This window comes from Phalacrocorax aristotelis, chromosome 9 (genome assembly GCF_949628215.1).
Source record: "Phalacrocorax aristotelis chromosome 9, bGulAri2.1, whole genome shotgun sequence".
Classification (NCBI taxonomy): Eukaryota; Metazoa; Chordata; class Aves; order Suliformes; family Phalacrocoracidae; genus Phalacrocorax; species Phalacrocorax aristotelis.
In genome coordinates, this window is record NC_134284.1 from 33,288,988 (window position 1) to 33,308,146 (window position 19,159).

General features: G+C 42.2%; 2 protein-coding genes across 2 annotated transcripts in view; one reads left to right on the forward strand and one right to left on the reverse strand.

Annotated features, from left to right (window-relative positions):
- Positions 1-264: 264 nt before the first annotated feature.
- AP5M1 (adaptor related protein complex 5 subunit mu 1) lies at positions 265-9,727 on the reverse strand. Its single transcript, XM_075104244.1, has 8 exons — positions 9,552-9,727; positions 5,046-5,691; positions 3,295-3,522; positions 2,944-3,083; positions 2,115-2,200; positions 1,896-2,011; positions 1,532-1,628; positions 265-443 (listed from the first exon to the last, which is right to left on the reverse strand). Exons 1-8 carry the CDS (start codon positions 9,617-9,619, stop codon positions 361-363), a joined length of 1,464 nt encoding a protein of 487 aa, XP_074960345.1. The 5' UTR covers positions 9,620-9,727; the 3' UTR covers positions 265-360.
- A 7-nt stretch (positions 9,728-9,734) lies between these two features.
- EXOC5 (exocyst complex component 5) overlaps positions 9,735-19,159 on the forward strand; it is a 29,317-nt gene continuing 19,892 nt past the window's right edge. The window contains exons 1-4 of the mRNA XM_075104243.1: positions 9,735-9,916; positions 14,695-14,786; positions 18,389-18,536; positions 18,942-19,136. Coding sequence (XP_074960344.1) covers positions 9,890-9,916; positions 14,695-14,786; positions 18,389-18,536; positions 18,942-19,136 — 462 coding nt within the window. The 5' untranslated portion in view covers positions 9,735-9,889. The remainder of the gene's footprint in view (positions 9,917-14,694; positions 14,787-18,388; positions 18,537-18,941; positions 19,137-19,159) is intronic.

Sequence of the window (19,159 nt, forward strand, 5' to 3'; positions counted from 1 at the left end):
ACACTGAAAGCTTTCTCGTCCCCGTTTACAAAACCAGTGAAGTAACTGGGAGTCCTGGTGGAAGATGCCCGATCATACCAGCCTGTATCAGAAGGTACTTATTTTGTACCAGTTAATGTTAGAAGGGACAGTAAAAATAGCAAGTACGTTTCAAATTGTCGTCTCTAAGCTGTTATCCAGGACTAAACAATTTAAAACCAACTTATGTTTTTAAAAGAAGCTGCTTCTTTTGTTTTTTTTTCAACAGAAATCTTTAAGCAAATGTACAAGTGCTGGATAATATTTATTTTCACTGTAAAATGACATTACTCTCATTAGCTGCCTTGTTTCGTTTAAGTACAGAAATCATTCACGCGCAAATCAGTCAAATAAGGTTCTGTACGCCATAGGTGCTGGTGCTTTGGAATTCCAGAGGTAGTAATCAGAAGAAATCAGCTCCCGTGCTAAAAAAAAGAAAAAAAAAACAGGCAAGGAAAAAAAAAAAGCATTACAGGGTGCCTTACAATCAGACATTCCTTCACCCAAGTTAAGAGACTACTAATCCATCCTTACTAGTTTACAGAAAAGGTATAATGGCATCTTTAAACTGTAAGACTCTTAACTATTATTTGAAAACTGTTTCTGATAATGAGACATTTGAAGTCTCAGCTTCAATCACCTTTACTAATGTATCAGTCATAAGCTTAAAATTCAAACAGAGGTTAAGTCAAAAGCAGGTGGATGGTCTGGATTTTGTTCCATGAATATACACACTATATGGAAATGTTGCTTTTTGGTATTACAGTTTAGGACTGACTGTGACCTGTCACAAAATTAACAGCGTAGATCACAGTTTTCAAAAGGCGTTTACAGACTTCTGCTAACATGACTGACAGAAGTTGCAACAGACAGACAGCAACAAATAAAAATGCCTCCATTAGGCAGTACGGCTCAGATTTAATGAGTGCCTACTGTGTTCCCAATTAGCGTATTTTTGGTGCAGACTTGGAAATAGTCACGTGTTAACTCAAGAATACACAGATTTGGTTTCCGCTCACAGAATCAATGTGGAGCCACATCCACCAAGGGACGTTGGCATGATGACGCTGACAGCAACGGTCTCACCTTGCACACAGGAGCTGAGTTCTGTACCTGGGTATTGCCAACCCATGTTATCTCGCCTCTGACAAAAGTGTCCTAAACAAGGGGCCAGGCTACGGCGAGACATTCTCTGCCCCACCAGTAAAAGTTCTGCCATTATGCAGATCACAGTAGAACATCACAGGGCGAAGGGGAGAGAGCCCAGGGAAGAGTCTGACTTTGTAACTGAGTAATAAGAGCTTTCGTCTGAAAGGGAGATGCCAGTCCCTACTCCAGGAACGCTTTAAGCATCACCAAAACCCAAAAAACTGTACCAGAGAACAAAAAAACGAAAAAGCAAACCAGGAGAAAGCTTTGTCCAACACAAGCGACATGACTTTAGTCGTTGACATCTAGTTCATAACTTCAATATGCAGTTTCAGTTAAATAAATTACATTTTTAGCAACTCACATGCAGTAATTTTGGGTTTTCCTGGTACAAAGATCTGAATAGAATGCTGGTCTACGTAACATCCAGTAAGTGTAAAGTCTGGGATCCTAAAATACAGCTATAAAAAGAGAAGGAAAACATGATCAGATGCATACTGTCATGCTTGCTGTGCAAATAGTGGCAATCTGTTACATGCTCTTGGTGGGCAAGCATACTCCAAAATGACAGGATGTCCAATCCTGTAAGCAAGAAAACAGAAAACTCCATGCTGAGAGCAAAGAGGCTAATCATTATGTCTGATTTAAAATCAGCATATCTTCATAGCTCATTTAAGGTAATAAAAAAATGACTACTAAGGCCTCTTTTCAAAAAGCCTGTGACTTACTTTAACATAAGCAGTGTTCCCAGTGCAGACATAATTAGTTGGGTGTTCTTTGCTTGCGGTGCCAAAAGACACTGTTCCAGTCAGAGAAACTTCCAAGGATTTCGGGAACTTCTGTCCTAAAGCCAGAAACGGTATCTGTAAGAAACGATACAGCTGTGCCTACACTATACAAAACTGACTGGGGGAGGAAGAAAAAGTGCCCAGGGGTATTCTGCTCACCGATGACCCAAACCAGCAGGCTCTTCTCTCGTGACAAATCCAGTTGGCCATAACTAACTTTGTACTCTAATTGAGCGATTGGGCCCCTACAGTACACAGACGAGAAATAAACCATTTGAATTAGTATCACTCAGTATTTGTTAACACCCATTTCATTAAAGAAAGCAACAAAAGGCTGAAAGACATTATTTATGTGCATACAAGCAAATGATACCTTCTGAGCACACCGCTACTTTATGAAATTACAGAGCAGGAGGAAATCACCGTGGTCTCAACCTAGTAATCATTAAAGAGCTGCTTATATTTTACTGTCTTTAGCTCACTGATAGTGTTTTATATCACTGTGATCAGCATCAGCAACTTTATATCATTTAATCTTTAAATTTTCATGATAATTATGTGACAGCGTAGTCATGGCAGTTGTCAGACAGGCTTAAATGAACACTATTGTTTTAATTTTAAATAACTATATTTTTAATAAGCTGATCTGTAGCTAGGATTAGCAGTCTTAAGGAACGGGTAACCCTGGGTTGGAAGTGATCTCGAGCTTAATCCACCCGCAGGATTGAGGCAGTGTTTCACCTGAAAAAATACCACAGGGAAACAGGATGCGCAACAGAAGTATTCCGAACGTTGCCAAATATTATTGTATAATTCTGTATTCTGGAAATTACAAGAATTCTAAGGGGACCTCCTGACCTTTGGAAGGTCGGTGTCCACTGGTAGTACTTTGATGGACCATAATCTGTTATACTGACTGCTGACAGGTTCATTTCAGGAAGATCATAGAGAAATGGAAGAAATTCGTTCAGGATTTCTTTATTCTTACCTGTTGAAAAACGGTATACGGGCTTCACAGTACTCAAAAGAATTCTTTATGCTTTCATGAAGCTTTAAATTAACTGTTATTTTAAACTGTGATCCCTCTTCAATGAGTTGGTAACATCCCAGAATTGGTGGAACTGGAACCTGGAAAAAACTATATTCATTCTCAAGATAAATTAACACCATCATCATAAGATCAATTATATACTGTTGTAATTGCTAAAGTACTTTAAAAAATAAAAATGTATTAATTGCTGACTGGTTTTGAACAGTATATTCAGACACGTTTAACAACATGGGTATTTTTATTCCCGTTTGAAGACTGGAAAATAACAAGGGTCAGGTATGTTATTACCTGGGAAGTGTAGTAACACAAGTTGAATGAATCTGAAGGAGGAACGAAAGGAAATTTATAAGGTCCGTTATACACAGAATCATCCAGTGGCTCGACACTGCTGGACATCAGCATGGCTGGGTCAACAGAAGTCACACAGTGATGGACCACGATATCTTGGAGCGGAGGACCATTAGTTGGGAGATTCAAACTGAGGGTTACGTTTGGTGCAGATCCCTCGATGTCACACTTGAAAAAAATCAAGTCAAGATTATTCTAAAATGTCTCCCTCAAGTCAGAACGAGATGTTAAAAAATTGAACACAAACATTAAAAAGAGGCAAACTACAAATTTTCAGCTGGCTTCAAATGTTAGTACTGACAAATAGTTTCAAAACAAAGCCCCTTTCCCATTCCTCTAGCCTTTCCCACAGTAGGGCTAGTGATGCAGTCTCAGCTAAACGTCTCTTCATTGACAAGTACTCTTTAGCAAGAAAACAGCAGATAAGCAAGCCAAGGACTTACCATATAGCTACATCATTTTCAGTGTTACATAAACACACTTGGTGATAGTCTAATTAATTCAGTTACTTTTACAACATCCGCTTAATGGATTCGAGCATGCTGTTAATGTCCGCTGTGGTTCCATGTCAGGTTTCTCACGGCAACCATGTGCAGCGCATCCATTGTCTCGTCCCTCCGGCTGCCAGCTCTGCAGTGCACGATTACACCAGGGCTTTCTTCTTATGTAAGGCCATCTACTCTGCAAGATGATCTAGAAACTTGTCCCTCCGAGAGCAGGAAGTGTTCACCCACATAATCCCTACCAGCATGGCTGGTGGGAAATAACCCAGTCTTCAGAAGCGCAGCACTTAGGTTGGCTTCCTTTGGAGATGAGTGTCCCAACTCTTGCAAATAATTAAATGACCGTGACCCACTTTATTAGGTCTTTCTCCTCTTAAAACACTGGCCATTAGAAATACAGTGTACTATGATTATATAGTGTGCTTCCTCAACATAATTCAGGACAAAGAATGTTAAACCCATCAACTACAGAAAACCCAAATTTTAGTGTATTTCATAATTGTTACTGATCTATGTAGTCAATATTCCCAATTTTTAGTATTAAACAATGAAAACCATTGTCACATACAAAAACATTCAAAATAATGATACAACCAGTTTCTTTCACCAAGTTCTATATCAACAGTTCTTATGTTAGCCAAACAAACTGCATTTGTGGATTGAAAATGTTGTTGTAATAGAATAAAGTAGGACAGAAGATTAAACTTTCATTTGGTAGGAAAATGAATTAAAAATGCTCACGTAAAGGCACTAGGAGAAGACTCATTCAGAAAGTTTGTTTCTAATCATTAACACGTTGCTTTTTAGATAGCTGGAAATAAACTTGGTCTTAGCACTACCACTTCTTAGTCTCTATAGGCAAAGACTATGAATGATTTCTCCCTATTTCATTTCAAATAAGAAAAATTTGGGGAAATACATGCAACATAGCTACTGCTGGAAATTTAAGTCCCATAAACAGCTACTGAAAAAATGTGCGAAGCATGCAGGAAAAAAATAGTAAAGATCAAAATAAAAAACATCGCTAATGCAGCAGCCTGATATGTAATAGTCCATTACGCTTTGAAATATTACGGTATTAGAAATTCACTGATCACATACCAACGTAAAGAATGCCACGAGTATTTAGTTTCTTGGCGTGCTTGCATGGAAAATACTTTGGGACTTGCACATATAAAATGCTCTCACCTTGCAATTTACAGCTCCATAAACTTGCCACGTGTCTACAACATCTCTTTTGTTGTACTGCATACACTTGACTTTTTCAGTGATACAGACGTTAACCTGAGGTTTGCCTTTATACGTGTTGGATCTCCAAGCTGGTTGATTCTCATCTGTAGGCATTTCCTGAATGTCATCAAACGAGCTGTTCAAGCTGCGTATGTTTGTGTTTAAGGGGGTGCCAAGCGGACAGGCCTGTATAAGCAAATTTCGAAGCTGGGCTATTTTTCCAGTCATCTCAGCTTCATTTTTCCAACTTGGAGAGATGTAGTCGGCAATGCCTAACAAAAGAGCCAGTCCTTGCGAGAGCCCACAAACAGTGAGGAGGGGCGGCCGTGGCTCCAAGGTCTCCTCAACCAGTGGAAGACACGCATATATCAGACCGCGCTTCTGAAAAGCGAGCACAGGCCAGAGATCCCCACCTTCAGTGCGAACTGAATATACTGACGAATGATTGATTCGAGTACAAGTATCTCGATGCTCCACAAAAATATGGTCATCTATGAGCCTCAGTTCAAAAAGCAAGGCTTTAAGAAAAGCGCTGTCAGATGGTACAGGCACGTGTGTTGAGCCGTTGAAGGACTCAGCGCGTACTTCAACGGTGGGGTAACGTCTGTGACATGGAAATAAGAGCGTCTTAGTGCTACTCTCATCTTTTCCCACCCAAACCATCATACCAGCAAGAGTTCCTACAAGCAGAACCACGCAGTTCCCTTTCTGGCTGTCAGAAAATGCAAACGCGTTATAAAAATCTTCGGAATATTGATACATAATCAAGGATGGGATTCTCTCGGGTATTCAAATAACTCCCAAAGGGCCACCTGGTCCTAAAAGTAACCTTGTTTAAATTGAAATCAGCAGCATCCTGACAGAAACACTGATGGGATCAGGATCTAAACCTTTGCCAATAAAACTATTTCATGGGTAATCAGGATTCATTCTAGCAGGTGGATTTTTACTGGAAACTTTGAGCCAAGTCATTCACTCATTTTTTTTAATAAAGCGTGAATCTGTCTGTCTGCCCTTCCTGGTGCACAAGGGTATAGGATGTTTAAATGACACTAATGAACCCAAGCGTGACTCACACCGGTGCAGCGAAACTTCAGCAGTGAAAAATTTATAAGAGGCGAGATCGCACTCAAGGCAAGTTTTCAGACATTTAAGAAAACGGATGTTCCGTGTAATAAAATTCAGCTACATCAGCTTTTCGCCTAGATACGGTATGCTACTGCTACAGCTTTGCTACTACTAAATACTATATTTATGAGACAGGATAATGGAAGTTATTTATAAAGAGGTTCTTCATTGCTGATCTGAGCTTACACAATTGATCTGCAGCAGTTGCTTTAATTGATTAAGATTAACTAGAAATCTTTACAATATTATAAATACAAAAAGATTTCACTGCACATAGGTCCATTTTTTCCAGCAAGAGCTGCACGGTTTTTGCAGGGGGGCGGCGAAATGGATTCCACACTGCAAGTTCAATATACGTGACTTAATGCTGTTATAACTGCTTCTTGATTTTTTTTTTTTTACTTTTGAGTATTTAAGATGAAATCATGTCACAGAGACACAAGGTTTTGTATAGTTTAAAACTGCTATGTTGCAACAACATATATATTTCATTTCAAATTTCCTAGAGATAATGTTTCAGAAAAATCATACTACTGTTTAATGCTACATCTGGGATTTCTTCTTCTGAAGCAGTTATTATTTTTTAAAGGAGAGAGAGATGAATTTCTTCTCAAGCTAACCTAAATCTAGCAAGAGAAACTGAAGAGTTGTCTTTTAATACATAGCCAAGAAAAAAAGAATTATTAATTCCACTAAAGCATTGGTTTTCATCCTTTTTTAGAACTACAGACTCCCCTGAGTCTCTCTTACATGAAGCTTGATACCAGGCTAGCTTTTCTACATTCTTGTTCATGGGTTCCCTTAGTTCCCTTGATCTTCAAACTGCATATCACAGGTTACCCACCAGGCAACTAGGTAAATCGCTTTATGAATCACATTGTAGCAGATCTGTTTTCCAGCTGCATGTTTGTTTGTGCTCAGAGCCACGCTTACACACAAACATGGGAGCAAAAATGCACAGATACATAAATGCCTTAATTTATTCCCCTTTTTATACCATCTTTTTAAAGACGCGTTGACAGTCTGCTGCTTAAAATGTCATGGAACTTGTAATCCCAGTAATGTGGGACTTTGTTTTACCTATGACTTCCATATGTAGCACTCCCCTTCTGCTCCTTAACACTTGCATGGTTCTTACCCTGTTGCCTTTGAGTCCCACCTACACCATCTTACACCACCTTTTCTTAACTGAGTAGCTGAGTCTTACTGGAGGCAGCTACACTTCCTCAGGCTTCTTTCCAGTGACTGTGCTTTTTTGTTTGATTCTTGATCAGGCATCTAGAGGTTTTTTGGTTTTTTTTAAAGTAAGGAAAAAGCAAGCATAGGCAGAGAGAAGCCGGAGCTACTAGACCCGTACACAGGATGCAGGCGACAGTAAAATGCCTCCCTGCAGTCTCGCATCTATTTTGAAGAGCAAAGAAACAGAGTTGTTTTGCAGCTTGAAAATTTATGAGGACTTCCAGAGCAAGGTTGTTGATAACAGGCTACATGTAACCTTGGTGAGCATCTCTTATTTTTGGCTGATGATTCCAAAACAAAGGAAGAGGTGGTATTTCAGTCTTGTTTTGTCTTACTTATGTCCCAATCTGCCCGCTCCATTTGCTGAAGCCGTCCCCATGCCACAGCAATCCTCTCCTCCTCCCACTGAATCTTCCCAGCTTTAGCTGAGTCATTAGAGGATTAGTTACCCCTTCAGATCTCAGTTTTTCAGTACTCCCTCTAGAAAGTGATGAAAACTTAAAAAGATGAAAGTTTCTAGGGATGAATGAGCTTTGGTGATTCGAGAGAGAGACCATACTTGTTGCCTGAATTAAGTTATGATCAGCTCAAAAAAAGTGGAATGCTTTGATGTCCCAGATGTCTTCTCTGAGGTTAAAGATCAGGGCTCACGTATCTCCAGCTGAGTGCGTAAGTCCCGAAACCAACAGTTTCCATGTGATCCGGCATTCTTTATATTGTCTGCACGCTTTGTTGAATTTAAGGTCAGTTAGGAGGATAAACTTGGGGTTTCCACAGCCCTATTATTTCCTCTGGGAACTTGAAAGATCTAAGTCTGGAAATCACTTGAAGTATCAAGTATAGTTTGCCCTTTTCAAAGGGGCGCTACTCCTTGTCTCTGCCGCTTACTGTGTGACAAGTTACTTCACATATCCCTGTCACGAGCCCCCCCGTTCCTCCATGGTGATTACACTCTCAGATTTTTGGGACAAGGCTTTCTCTTTCTCTGTGTTTGTAGAGGGGAGGCCTCATCTCTAGTCTTGTAGGTAATACAAGGACCATAATACTAATCCTAAAACAATCAGAGGAATGTCCAATGTAGAGATCTGTCTGCACCTGAAGATGGAAGATAGCCTACTTGCTCTTTTTTTTTTTTATCTTTTTGCTTCCTTCTAGGTTCTCTCTTCAGTTTTACTGAATTCACACTAGGATTGTAGGTCACACCTCTTTATCCAGGTCTCAGTATCTTTCCTTTTCCTACTCCCAGCTATTTTTCCTCTCATTCTTTGGAACTGTGTCCTCTGAAATCAGAGAGTACATGGCAACGGCAACAGATTTTGCCAGACCAACAAAAGCAGCCTGCCTAGCCCAAAGTCCCTGTGAAAACTCTGTGCAAGTTCTGAATAAAAAGTCCTCTTTTGGTTCACTACATTAAAAAAACTCTCTCTGCATGAAAAAGTTAAAATCAAACTGAAAGTTAAATTTCTGCCTGAGAATACTGTATTTTTGGTACAAGTGCAGAACAACATGAAGAGAATATAAGCAAAATACATAAAAACAAAATACCTAATAAATGTACATAGTGTACTTTGTATAAATGTACAAATGATCTACAAAACATAAAGGTACATAAAAAATACATACATAAAAACACACACAAAGTACGACAGTACTTCATAATCACTACCTTGTCCTTTTCCATGTAAGGACAGGGAAGAGCTAGGTAAAATCCTTAGAGTAACTAACAGAAAGAGGAACCGAGAAAGAAAAGTCATGTGCAAAATGCAGAAGTTACAAAAAAAAAAATTGTGGAAAAAAGCATTATCTGAACGTAGACATTTTAAAGGTCGGGTTCGGAACCGCGGTGGCCAGTGGCGCTTTGAAGGGCGACGCGATTTACGAAGCATCAGATTATTTTGGCGGTTTTGCACCCGTTTCGGGGCCCCGAGGCAGCCTCGGCTGCTTCCACAGGACCGGCGCCCCCCGGCGGGCTCCCCCCGCTCCTCCCCCTCACCGGGGCCCGGGGCCCGGCAGGACTCGCCCCCCAGGGCGGCCAGAGGGGCCCCCGCGCCCCTCCCCGCTCCCCACAGGCGCCCGGGCCCGGCGCGCCGCCGTTACCTGGAGAAGAGGACGGCGCCGCCGGCCGCGGGGTCGTGCCTGAGGAGCCACAGCGCCCGCAGGGCCATGGCGGCGGCAGCGGCGGCGGTGCCGAGGGCGGCCGGGGCGCTGCCGGGGGCTGCCGGGGCGCTGCGAGGGGCGGCCGCCGCTGCCGCGCAGCTGCCGGCCCCTCCCCGGCCGCGGCCGCCCGGCGCAGGCCCATTTCCGGCGGGCGGAGGCGGCGCCGCGGCGGCTGCTGCTGCTGCCGGGGCGGCGGGACACAATGGGCGGCAGCGGCGGGGAGGCGGTGGGCCGCTGAGGAACCCCGCCGAGGGGCCTCGCCGCCCATCCCTGCGGCCATGGCTACCACGGCCGAGCTTTTCGAGGTGGGTGCGAGTAGCGCCGGGGCTCTCCGGGGCGGAGGGGGCCGCGCTGGGCCCCGGCGGCGGGAGGCGGTGGCGGCGGGGACGGCCCGGCTCTCTGAGGGGATGGGGCGGCCTCCGCCCGGTCTGGGAGGCGGGGAGGGAAGCGGGACCTCCCGCCCGGTGCGAGGGCGGGTGCGGGGAGCGAGAGGAGCCTGGGGAAGCGGGGTGTCCGTGTGGGGGGCTGAGGAGGTGGGGGCGGCGTCCCGGGGGGGTGCAGCCCCTCGCCCCCTTCTCCGGCAAGGGTTTAGGGTTTTCCCGGGGCCTCCTTCCCCTGGGGACGGGGTGCTGCTCCCAGCAGGTCACAGGCCGTGGTAGGCCCGGCCGCCGAGCAGATAACGTGACCCTTCTCCTCCCGAAGGCACGTACTCAGTCGAGCCCAGCACCACGGTACCTCAGCACAGCTTCTACTTTTCTGAAATAAGGAAATAACTCTGCCCTGCCTTTAGCCTCTGGGGAACTGAGGCACAAGAAGCCAAATAGCTTGCCCAAGGCCGTGCACAGGCAGGGCGGGAATATTGCAAGAGTCTGGCGAATTCTTCTCTCATGGCCTGGACCGCAGGCTCTCGTGATGTGACCTGTGATTAGTACAACGTGTTTGTCCCCGCTTGCAGCTGCGCAGGGATGGGGTGTCCTTACCAGGTATCCTGTGCTTGCTGTCTGAGTCACGCCAGGGCCGGTTGTTCATTTGGCGTGTTAACGCTGGGACACGCTTTGCCCAGCCTTCCTGTTTCTCTGGAATATCCTTTATCTGTGTTTCATATAAATGCATTGTCCGCGCTCATATTTATGAATCACTTTGACACAGGAACGTTATGACTCATATCTTTTGGCTTGCATGGTTTAAAACAAATAGCAAGCCTGATATACCACGTTTGAAGTAGCCAGATGCCAGGTTGTATACCCTCTACATCTCTCTAGCTGTCCTAGGAGTCCATTGACTTCTCAACATGATGACACTGTGGTTCTGTTCTTGTGGGATGTTGAATGTGAGAGAACTTGTATGTGGAAAAAACCCCTATGTTTTGTCTGCTTTTCATCGTGCAACAATTTGTTCCATTTTGCAATAGCAGTAAAGATGAAATTGCAGAGTAGGTGAGACCTTTGTGTAGAGACAGGGCTTGGAAGTATGTTTTCCAATATGGAAACCAGTATTTCTTTCTCTCCTGCTTTCGCTTCTCCGTCACTCCAAAGTCAAGAGAGGTTTTGTTGACGTTCACTAAATTAATATTGCCTGCTACAGTAGTTTGAAGTTACTGCCATGAAGGTTAAAACATGGAAACACATGCTGCTTATGGGAGTAACCCTGAGCTGCATGCTGAGGGTAGTGTTTGCCTGCAATGTTGACGTGTAGTGTGTTTGAAAGTAATTTTTAGTGTAGACGCGTGACATTGTGTAGAAGGATCTCTGCTGAAAAGGGACACAACATGGACTCAATTCTCCCTCATGTAACTCAAAGCGTAATTTAACAATGGTAACTCCTAAACTGGATTTTAATGTGCCGAGGTCCAGTTTAGTTTCATTTATACAGACCAGATCAAACCAGGGTATCATCCACTTCAGGCTTATCTCTTATTAAATCAGTAGTGTTGGCTGAATGGATAGGATTGTGTTAGTTCATCCAGAGCTAGAGGGAAGTTCAAAGCTGTGAAGAAATTGACTGTTGGGGCTCATCTGATAACGAGGCAAAGGACTTGCAAATGACATTTGTAATAGCTGATTTTCAGCAATTTCTGCAGAACTGGATAGGAGACTTAAAATAGGAATTAGGCTGTCATAGCTGTAGGTAACCCTATTATCAAGATAGCATTAAAAAGAGCAAATGTATATGGAAGGCATGATAAACAAATAAAACTAAAAAGTTTTTGGATTTGCAGTGGAATGTGTGAAGTCATGTCTTAAAATGACGCTGTTGAACTTCATTTATTCCTTATAAATCAAATAGATTATTTTTAGCACACCCTTTGTGAAAATTTGGAGGAAAAACCTCATTTTGTTTCTCTGTTGGTCAGTATTCTGCATGTAATAATATCACCTACGGCTACTATTTATTAAATAATACAGAACAGGGTTTATATGATAAAAAAACTGAAGGACAGGTCTCCTATGTAAGTGTTCTTGAAAAACAGGTGTCTTCCAACTTATGCACCTTTAAAATATTAGTACACCTGCATATAGGAGTGATTCTGCCATCATTTAGTTCTAAGTAAACTGATTAACACTCTTTGCAGATGTGTCAAATTGTTAAAACAGAATGCAGGTTTACAATTTTCACAGAATAGCGGGTGTTGCAGAAGGAGAGAGGCGGAAGGGGAGATGGGACGAGCGCTGTGCAAGAGGGGCACGTATGTGAGTGCCTGCGCTATGGGAAGGGCAGCGGAGGAGGCTGGGCTGCTGCTGCTTCAGTTTGGCCTCGTGGCTGGCCAGGTGGCACCGAGTTTGGGGTTAGCCACAGCGTTTGTGGCCATGTGCCCGGCTAGCTTTGGGGATGCAGGGGAGGGAGCTGCAGGTGCTCTGTGTACACATGCACTCGAGGGAGCTTTCGAGGAGTACAGCGGCGTAATGGATTGAGCGAGACTGGCACTATAATTTTTTTTGAGGGTCTAGGGCATGTATGTCTTATTTCCTTAGGAGAGGAGGCTTTGATAAGCTTGCAGAAAAACTCTGAAAGTGTTGTTTTGCAAAAGAAAAGAAAAATAATTCAAGGTCATTATGTGCGTATGTGAAATCTTTTTAGTGCGAATGTCTGAAGGAAGGGAGAAATATAGGAAATGTTACATACACACATGGAGTATCAGTAAACAGCGCACCTTTATGCAGGGTCCTTGCATAGCGCTGTACTTGGCGTTGGTATCCTTGTAACTAGAGTGGTACTCCAGCTGAATTACGGGATCTTCAGAGGAAAGATTGTGATTTTCATATAAAAGAGAAGTGCTGCGAAGAGCCATAAGGTAATTAGGAAGCTGGAGGACTCCCCTGAAGGGAATGTTACTGTATTGAATGGCTCATTTCACCTATAATTAAAATTGCAAAAATGTTCCCTAACATTTAGATGTAAAGGTGACGTAAGGAGAGAATTTACACTTGGTAGGAAAACACTGCATTATAAATTTTGATGAAAAGGATTCACGTAAAGGAAACTAAATATTGCGTATCAAGAAGAACTGGGCCAAAGTGACTTGTAGAGAAATTGTATGTGGTATCATCCAGTTATTTTTGGAGCTTAACCAAAGAGGCTGAGCAACACACAGTTACTCTAGCCAGTCTTTTAATGAGGAGTTACTGGGTGATCTCTTGGAAGGGTGAAACTTGTGTCCTGTCTAGCAGAGTTCAGCGTGTTGCAAAGTATATTTAAAAAAATGTTCTATTTCTGTTTAATAGCTGGGCCTGACTGGATAGGGCATAATGTGGTTTTGAGGAACATCAGACCTTGAACTGACAATATTTGCTTTCCAACCCGTGTTTTTAGTTATTAACATAATACTATAACAGTGTTTTTTCTCCTCCCCTATTACTCTGACAAGGTTTTAGACTATTGATACAAGAACCAATTTGAGACCTGCGGAGGGCTGCTTATTTTTTATTTTCATTTTTTGTAAACCAAACTTCATCAAAAGCAGCGGTGGCACCTGTTTTGTTATCAGCAGTGAGTTGTGGCAAGTACCACTATTAACCAGAGCCACGCTGGCTCTGCGTTGGGCTGTTTTTCACAGTTTTAGAACCACTGCTGCATGTAATTTAAAAGCTTGCCGTGAAGTCCCGGTGGTTGTGAGAACACTTTGCTTGCTGATCGTAGATTTGCCGATGTTAGCACCTAACCGGTACTGCTAGATCACTAATGAAGCTGAAGTGATAAATACTAGTTTTTTAAAGGATAGCTGTTGGAATGTGTTTTGAGTATTTAATATTAACTCCGTGAAGAAGTGTTTGAGCTGGCTTAAGTATTAGGCCAACTAAAACAGGAGCTCTTGGTTTTATAATGAGGTCTCTGCATTCAGAAAACATTGTTGGGTGGTATTTTTATGGAAGATCCAGCAAATATTATGGAAGAAACTCAAGTAACCTTGTGTTTTTAGCATCACTCATGCCCTGTTTTTACTTTTTGGGAAAGTCAGGTCCATCATCTGTTTTTATGCTTGCTTTGGTTTTTTTCCCTTTTTATCTGCCTTGTTTCTGCAGCTGCGGTTTGATGTTGCACAATGTCCAGTAGCAAACTCGCACTGTTTTTGCCATGGGGCAGCGCCTTGGTCAGCTCTGCTTGTGATGCCAGGTTGTGAACTGCATCAGAGAGTTGAGCAACTGCAAAGAAAACTTACTTTTTCACATAATCTTTTAGACAGACTGGTTCTGCTCTCTGATTTGCTGCACAGCTGATGTCTGGGTCTCGTGATGTAATATCTCAAATCAGTGTAGCTGCTGCATGGTTCAGACACTTTGTAATGACAAGCTGTAAACTCACCTGGAAATAAGGACAGGTAATTAAGAGCCAACTCTTTATAGACCTGCAGCAAATTCTTTGCTAAGTTTGGCAATCTCAAGACTAGATGTTCAAACCCACCATATTAAGAACAGTGTTCTCTGTATTAAATACGTAAACATAAGAGGTGACGGGGTAATTGTGAGCACTGTACTTGCTCTTGATTGTAGTAAAGCTTCCAAACGCTTTCAAAATTATTTGTAAGCAGCTGCTTAAGGACCAACCTGCTGTGGCACATTGTAAGGAGTTTTTATTCTGTGGCTAGGAGCCTTTTGTGGCAGATGAATACATCGAACGCCTGGCATGGAGAACACCTGGAGGAGGTTCCAGAGGTGGAGAAGCTTTTGATCCAAAAAGGTAAAATAAAATTGCATGATGGTCGAAGCGAATGTATCTCTAATTGTACAGTTTTATTACACGTATAACAAAAAGCCTGTATGTAGTGTTGGTGTGTGCCCAAGGAGGCTTTCATTTGGGAGAATTGCTAGAATTTGTGACCATGAGCCAATTATTCAGTAACAAGAGTAGGGAAAGTCACTTTCTGATTTAGACCTTTTGAATGAAGAATTGTTGTTTGTCCTTGTCAGACATGAATGTTCCAAAGCGCTAGAGTTGCTGGATTAATGCATAATATGAGGCTTCACTGCTATGACAGTTAAGTCAATTTAATGAGTTTCTTGCTAGTTTAGCTCCCTGAGCTGGCTTGTTTTTAGACCCAGCATTTTACAGTCCTGATGCAAATAAAAGGCAGAAACAGGTAGGATGGGAAGAAAGGCAGGAACGTGGCCATTGTTAGATTGTTTTAAACTGAATTTATATAGTCTGAATCAAATGAATAGCATGCTGCTGCTGAATGAAGATGGGTTTGTGCCCTTCTTCCTTGCTCTTAGCTGCACACCGTGATGGCTCACCTTGAGCTAGCTCCAGGCACATGACCTCATGATAAACTAGTCTGACCCACTAAAACATCAGAAGACTAACATGACAGGAAAAAGAAATCAACTTTTTTTTATAGTTGGGTTAGCAGTTTTGGGGGACTGGGAGAGCTTGGAAGCCAGTGCAAAGGGAGGAGGTTGTGTGTCTGTGAGTGAGTAGCAGGAAGGGATGTGGGTGTGGGAAGGAGCAAGTCTAGGGTAGGGGAAGTGGGGAAGGTGGAGTTAGTGCAGGACCTTTTCTTGTTTGTGGTGAGATGGCTTGGTGCTGCTGAGAAGCCTTGCTCAAAGCAGCAGCTCTCTGGTTACTGGGCCAGCAGTGGGTTGTGCATTGGTAACTCAGATGCACAATTTTATACAGCAGTGTTCAACATCTTGGCTTCTGTACTCCAAACCTCTGGATTTTCTTTTCTTTTTGAAAAGAGGGACTGTTTCAAATATGCTACATTTTTAGCCTTTGTACCAGTATTGCTATTCTTTCTGGAGATGTAATTAACTCAAGTGTTGTCATTTCTCACGTGATTATAACTTGGGAGATTAGCTTCATCTTCTTCCTGTTGTGGTTATTGGAACACTGCTGAGCTAGCAGGCTCAATAAAAAGTTTAGCTACCTGAATGTTAATTTAGTTTATGGTGATATGAATTCAAAAGTGCAATAGCTGTTCCTTAGTGACTTCTTATCTACAGGATCTTATTCCCGATTGAGATTTTGTAGTAACCGGAGCTGGAACTCTTAAGAAGTTTAGGAATTACTAACTTCATAGACAAGCTGTTTTTATTCAAAAGCAGATACAAAAAGCTTCATTAGCATGGATGAAGAACATTCCTTCTGGAGCAGTCAGGCACTTTGGAGGGTATGAGAGGAGGAAGGATATTGGAGCTCTAGCAAGATGCTTGAACCCTTGACGTTCAGCCTGGGGCCTGTATCCTATGCAGAGCTTTACAAGTGCATTAAGCAGGAAGAAGCCTGGATATACGCGCCATTGCTTCCTGTAGCTTTTTCCCCATAGCTGTGCCTAGTATATTCTTCAGGGTAGTTAATGATTTGTACGAATACCAACTCAGTTTAACCCATCTTCCATATTTCTGCTGGTTTGTTTGTGTTAACTTCTGTGAAGCACTTGCATATTTTTTTTAGGACAAGTGGGAGAATCCTGCAACAGTAAATATTTTTCTTGTGTGATCTAGTATTGGGCAGGGAGCCAAAGTTAATATAAGAAAAAACCAGACCCTTTGTTATATGTTTTTCTTTTCTGTTTTTAGAAGATGATCCTTTGTTTGATAGAAAGAATATTGGATTCTTTATTTCTGTTCTGAGTAACCTGATCAGCAGCTACCTCTTCTACTTGAGCATTCTTTCCCCTCTCACTATATTGAATGCTTTTGATGAGTTGGCACAATACCATTTTAAAAAACAAACCCCAAAGTGAACTGAATCAGCTTGTTAAAATGCATAGAAACTATCTGTGCTTCTCTAGGCTTTTGTTTAAAAGTATGCTTTGTGTCACTTATTGCTTAAATTTTATTTTAAAAAGACTTCTGTAAAATTAAGTCTGTTCCTTATGGTTTTCTGTGGAATCTAATGCAATATGCTAACTCTTGAGCTTCTGGCAAGCAGGAAATGGAGAAAAGAAGTCATAAACATCTGTCCCAGTCCAGCTTTCTTTAACAAGTTGTGCCTCTAGGTCGCTTACTGCTGTAAACATGTCACTTGAAATAGGTTTTTAGACCAATACAGTGAGCAAAAAGGCAGTTCACGTGCTTTGAGCAGCGGGGGAAAAGCCAGACATTTTAGCAGCAGAAGTTAAAACTGAAAATTTGGTGACCACCCTCCGTGCTTGTAAAGAAAATCACATTAATATCATTTAGGTGTTGGTCAGAGAAAGCTCTAGATGTTGGCCAAGAGGGGTACTGTTACTGGGAGGGAGTCATGTGGGGGTAGAATAGTATGTTCTGCTTTTCCCTTCTGGTTGTTGAGAGTTTCTAGCCTGTGTGTGGGGAACCAGGAGAGAAACAGCGTGCTCATGCTGCCTTTCAGCAGCACTGCAGGTTGGAAGGGCTTCGCATTCACAGTCTACCTTCTGAGCAGGGTATATGTGAAAGCGCAGATTCCCGAGTAGTCTAGAAATAGCTCCCTGGAAGGGATTCCTGTTTCTTCTCCTCTCCTGCTTTGACATTAAACCTGGGCAGCAGAGTTCTTAAATCTTTCATATGTTTTCAGTTATTAGCATGGGTTCTATGGATGTGCAGGATCTAGGAATAATCCACTTCTTGAGAAAAGTATAAGCTGAGAAGATGACTGGAATGGGACAGAATGGACCAAAACAGGAATGAGAAAGAGGTAGACATTGAGAATGGAATGAAAAAGAATAGAGGAAATTTAAGAATGCATTCAGATGTAGTGTGTTTGGGAAGAGTAAAATGAGGGTCTGAAAGAAAAATAGAAGTGATGGGTAAGAGCAGGAAAAAAAACCCCTTTAAATGGTACTTGTTCTAAAAACCCTTTAAATAGTATATGTTCTAGGAAGAAAAGAAGTGAAGTCACAAAGCAACATGGTTATAACCAAAACAACATTATGAGACTACATGATTGTATCCATTGCCTGTTAATAGGATGCTGATTTACAAGTTTGCAGTAACGTGTACAGTAGAAAATACTTTCCTGTTATAGCCCTTACATTGAAGGGATGTAGTGGCCTAAGCTCTCTTTGTCCTTACAAGACTTATTTAGGGAAGATGGGGATATAGGGATTTTTGTACTTGTGGCAGAGCCACGTTCTTGAGTGATTGGTATTTAGGTATTCCCCTCTCCCCGGCCTATATTTTATGTGATCGCATAGCTTTTACATAGGCATAGAGTCCGCACACCTTGAGCGATGCAGTTTAAAACAAAATAGCATTTGTAAGTTAGACATGATTGTATCAGCCTTGTAGGCAAGTTCTTTTCCTTGAGGTTTTTTAAGCTCTCTGCAGAAGACAATGTCTTTCAAACTAAAGTCTGCTTTTGTGTATTTTATTTTAAATCAGATTATTGGAAGAATTTGTAAATCATATCCAAGAATTACAGGTAATGGATGAAAGGATTCAGAGAAAGGTGGAGAAACTAGAACAGCAATGCCAGAAAGAAGCAAAGGAATTTGCCAGGAAAGTACAAGAGCTGCAGAAAAGCAACCAGGTAAAATCTAAAGAGTATAGTCAGTGCTAAGCTGTGCAAGTTTTAAAAGCATCACGTGCTCTATTAACATTTCTTGGTACGAAGTGCTACTGTTTGAGATAAGAGTAAAGAGGGTTTGATGGAAAAAAAAATTCCCCCTGTCAAAGGGGGCTTATCTGTGTGTTCCATTAATGAGTGTTAGCTATTCTGAAAGTAGTGAGTCTTCACAATAGTTTAAAGGAAGACACTAAACCTTAAGCAGTCGTGTGTACTTAAGTAATTAGTGGTTCTGAGTAGTTCCACGAGACAGCACCTGGAAAGCTGGTGCCTGCATTTGCTATGCTTCTTACTGAAGTAAATCTAGTGTTTCCTAAAGTACAGTAAATGGAAATCAGGAGTTTTGTGTCCGTGTCTACGTTCTCCCAGGTTGCCTTCCAACATTTCCAAGAACTAGATGAGCACATCAGCTATGTAGCAACTAAGGTCTGTCACCTTGGCGACCAACTGGAGGGGGTAAACACGCCACGGCAACGGGCTGTGGAGGCTCAGAAGCTGATGAAATACTTTAATGAGTTTCTGGATGGAGAGCTGAAGTCTGATGTTTTTACAAACTCTGAAAAGGTAAGAGCTGTCAGCGGGATGAA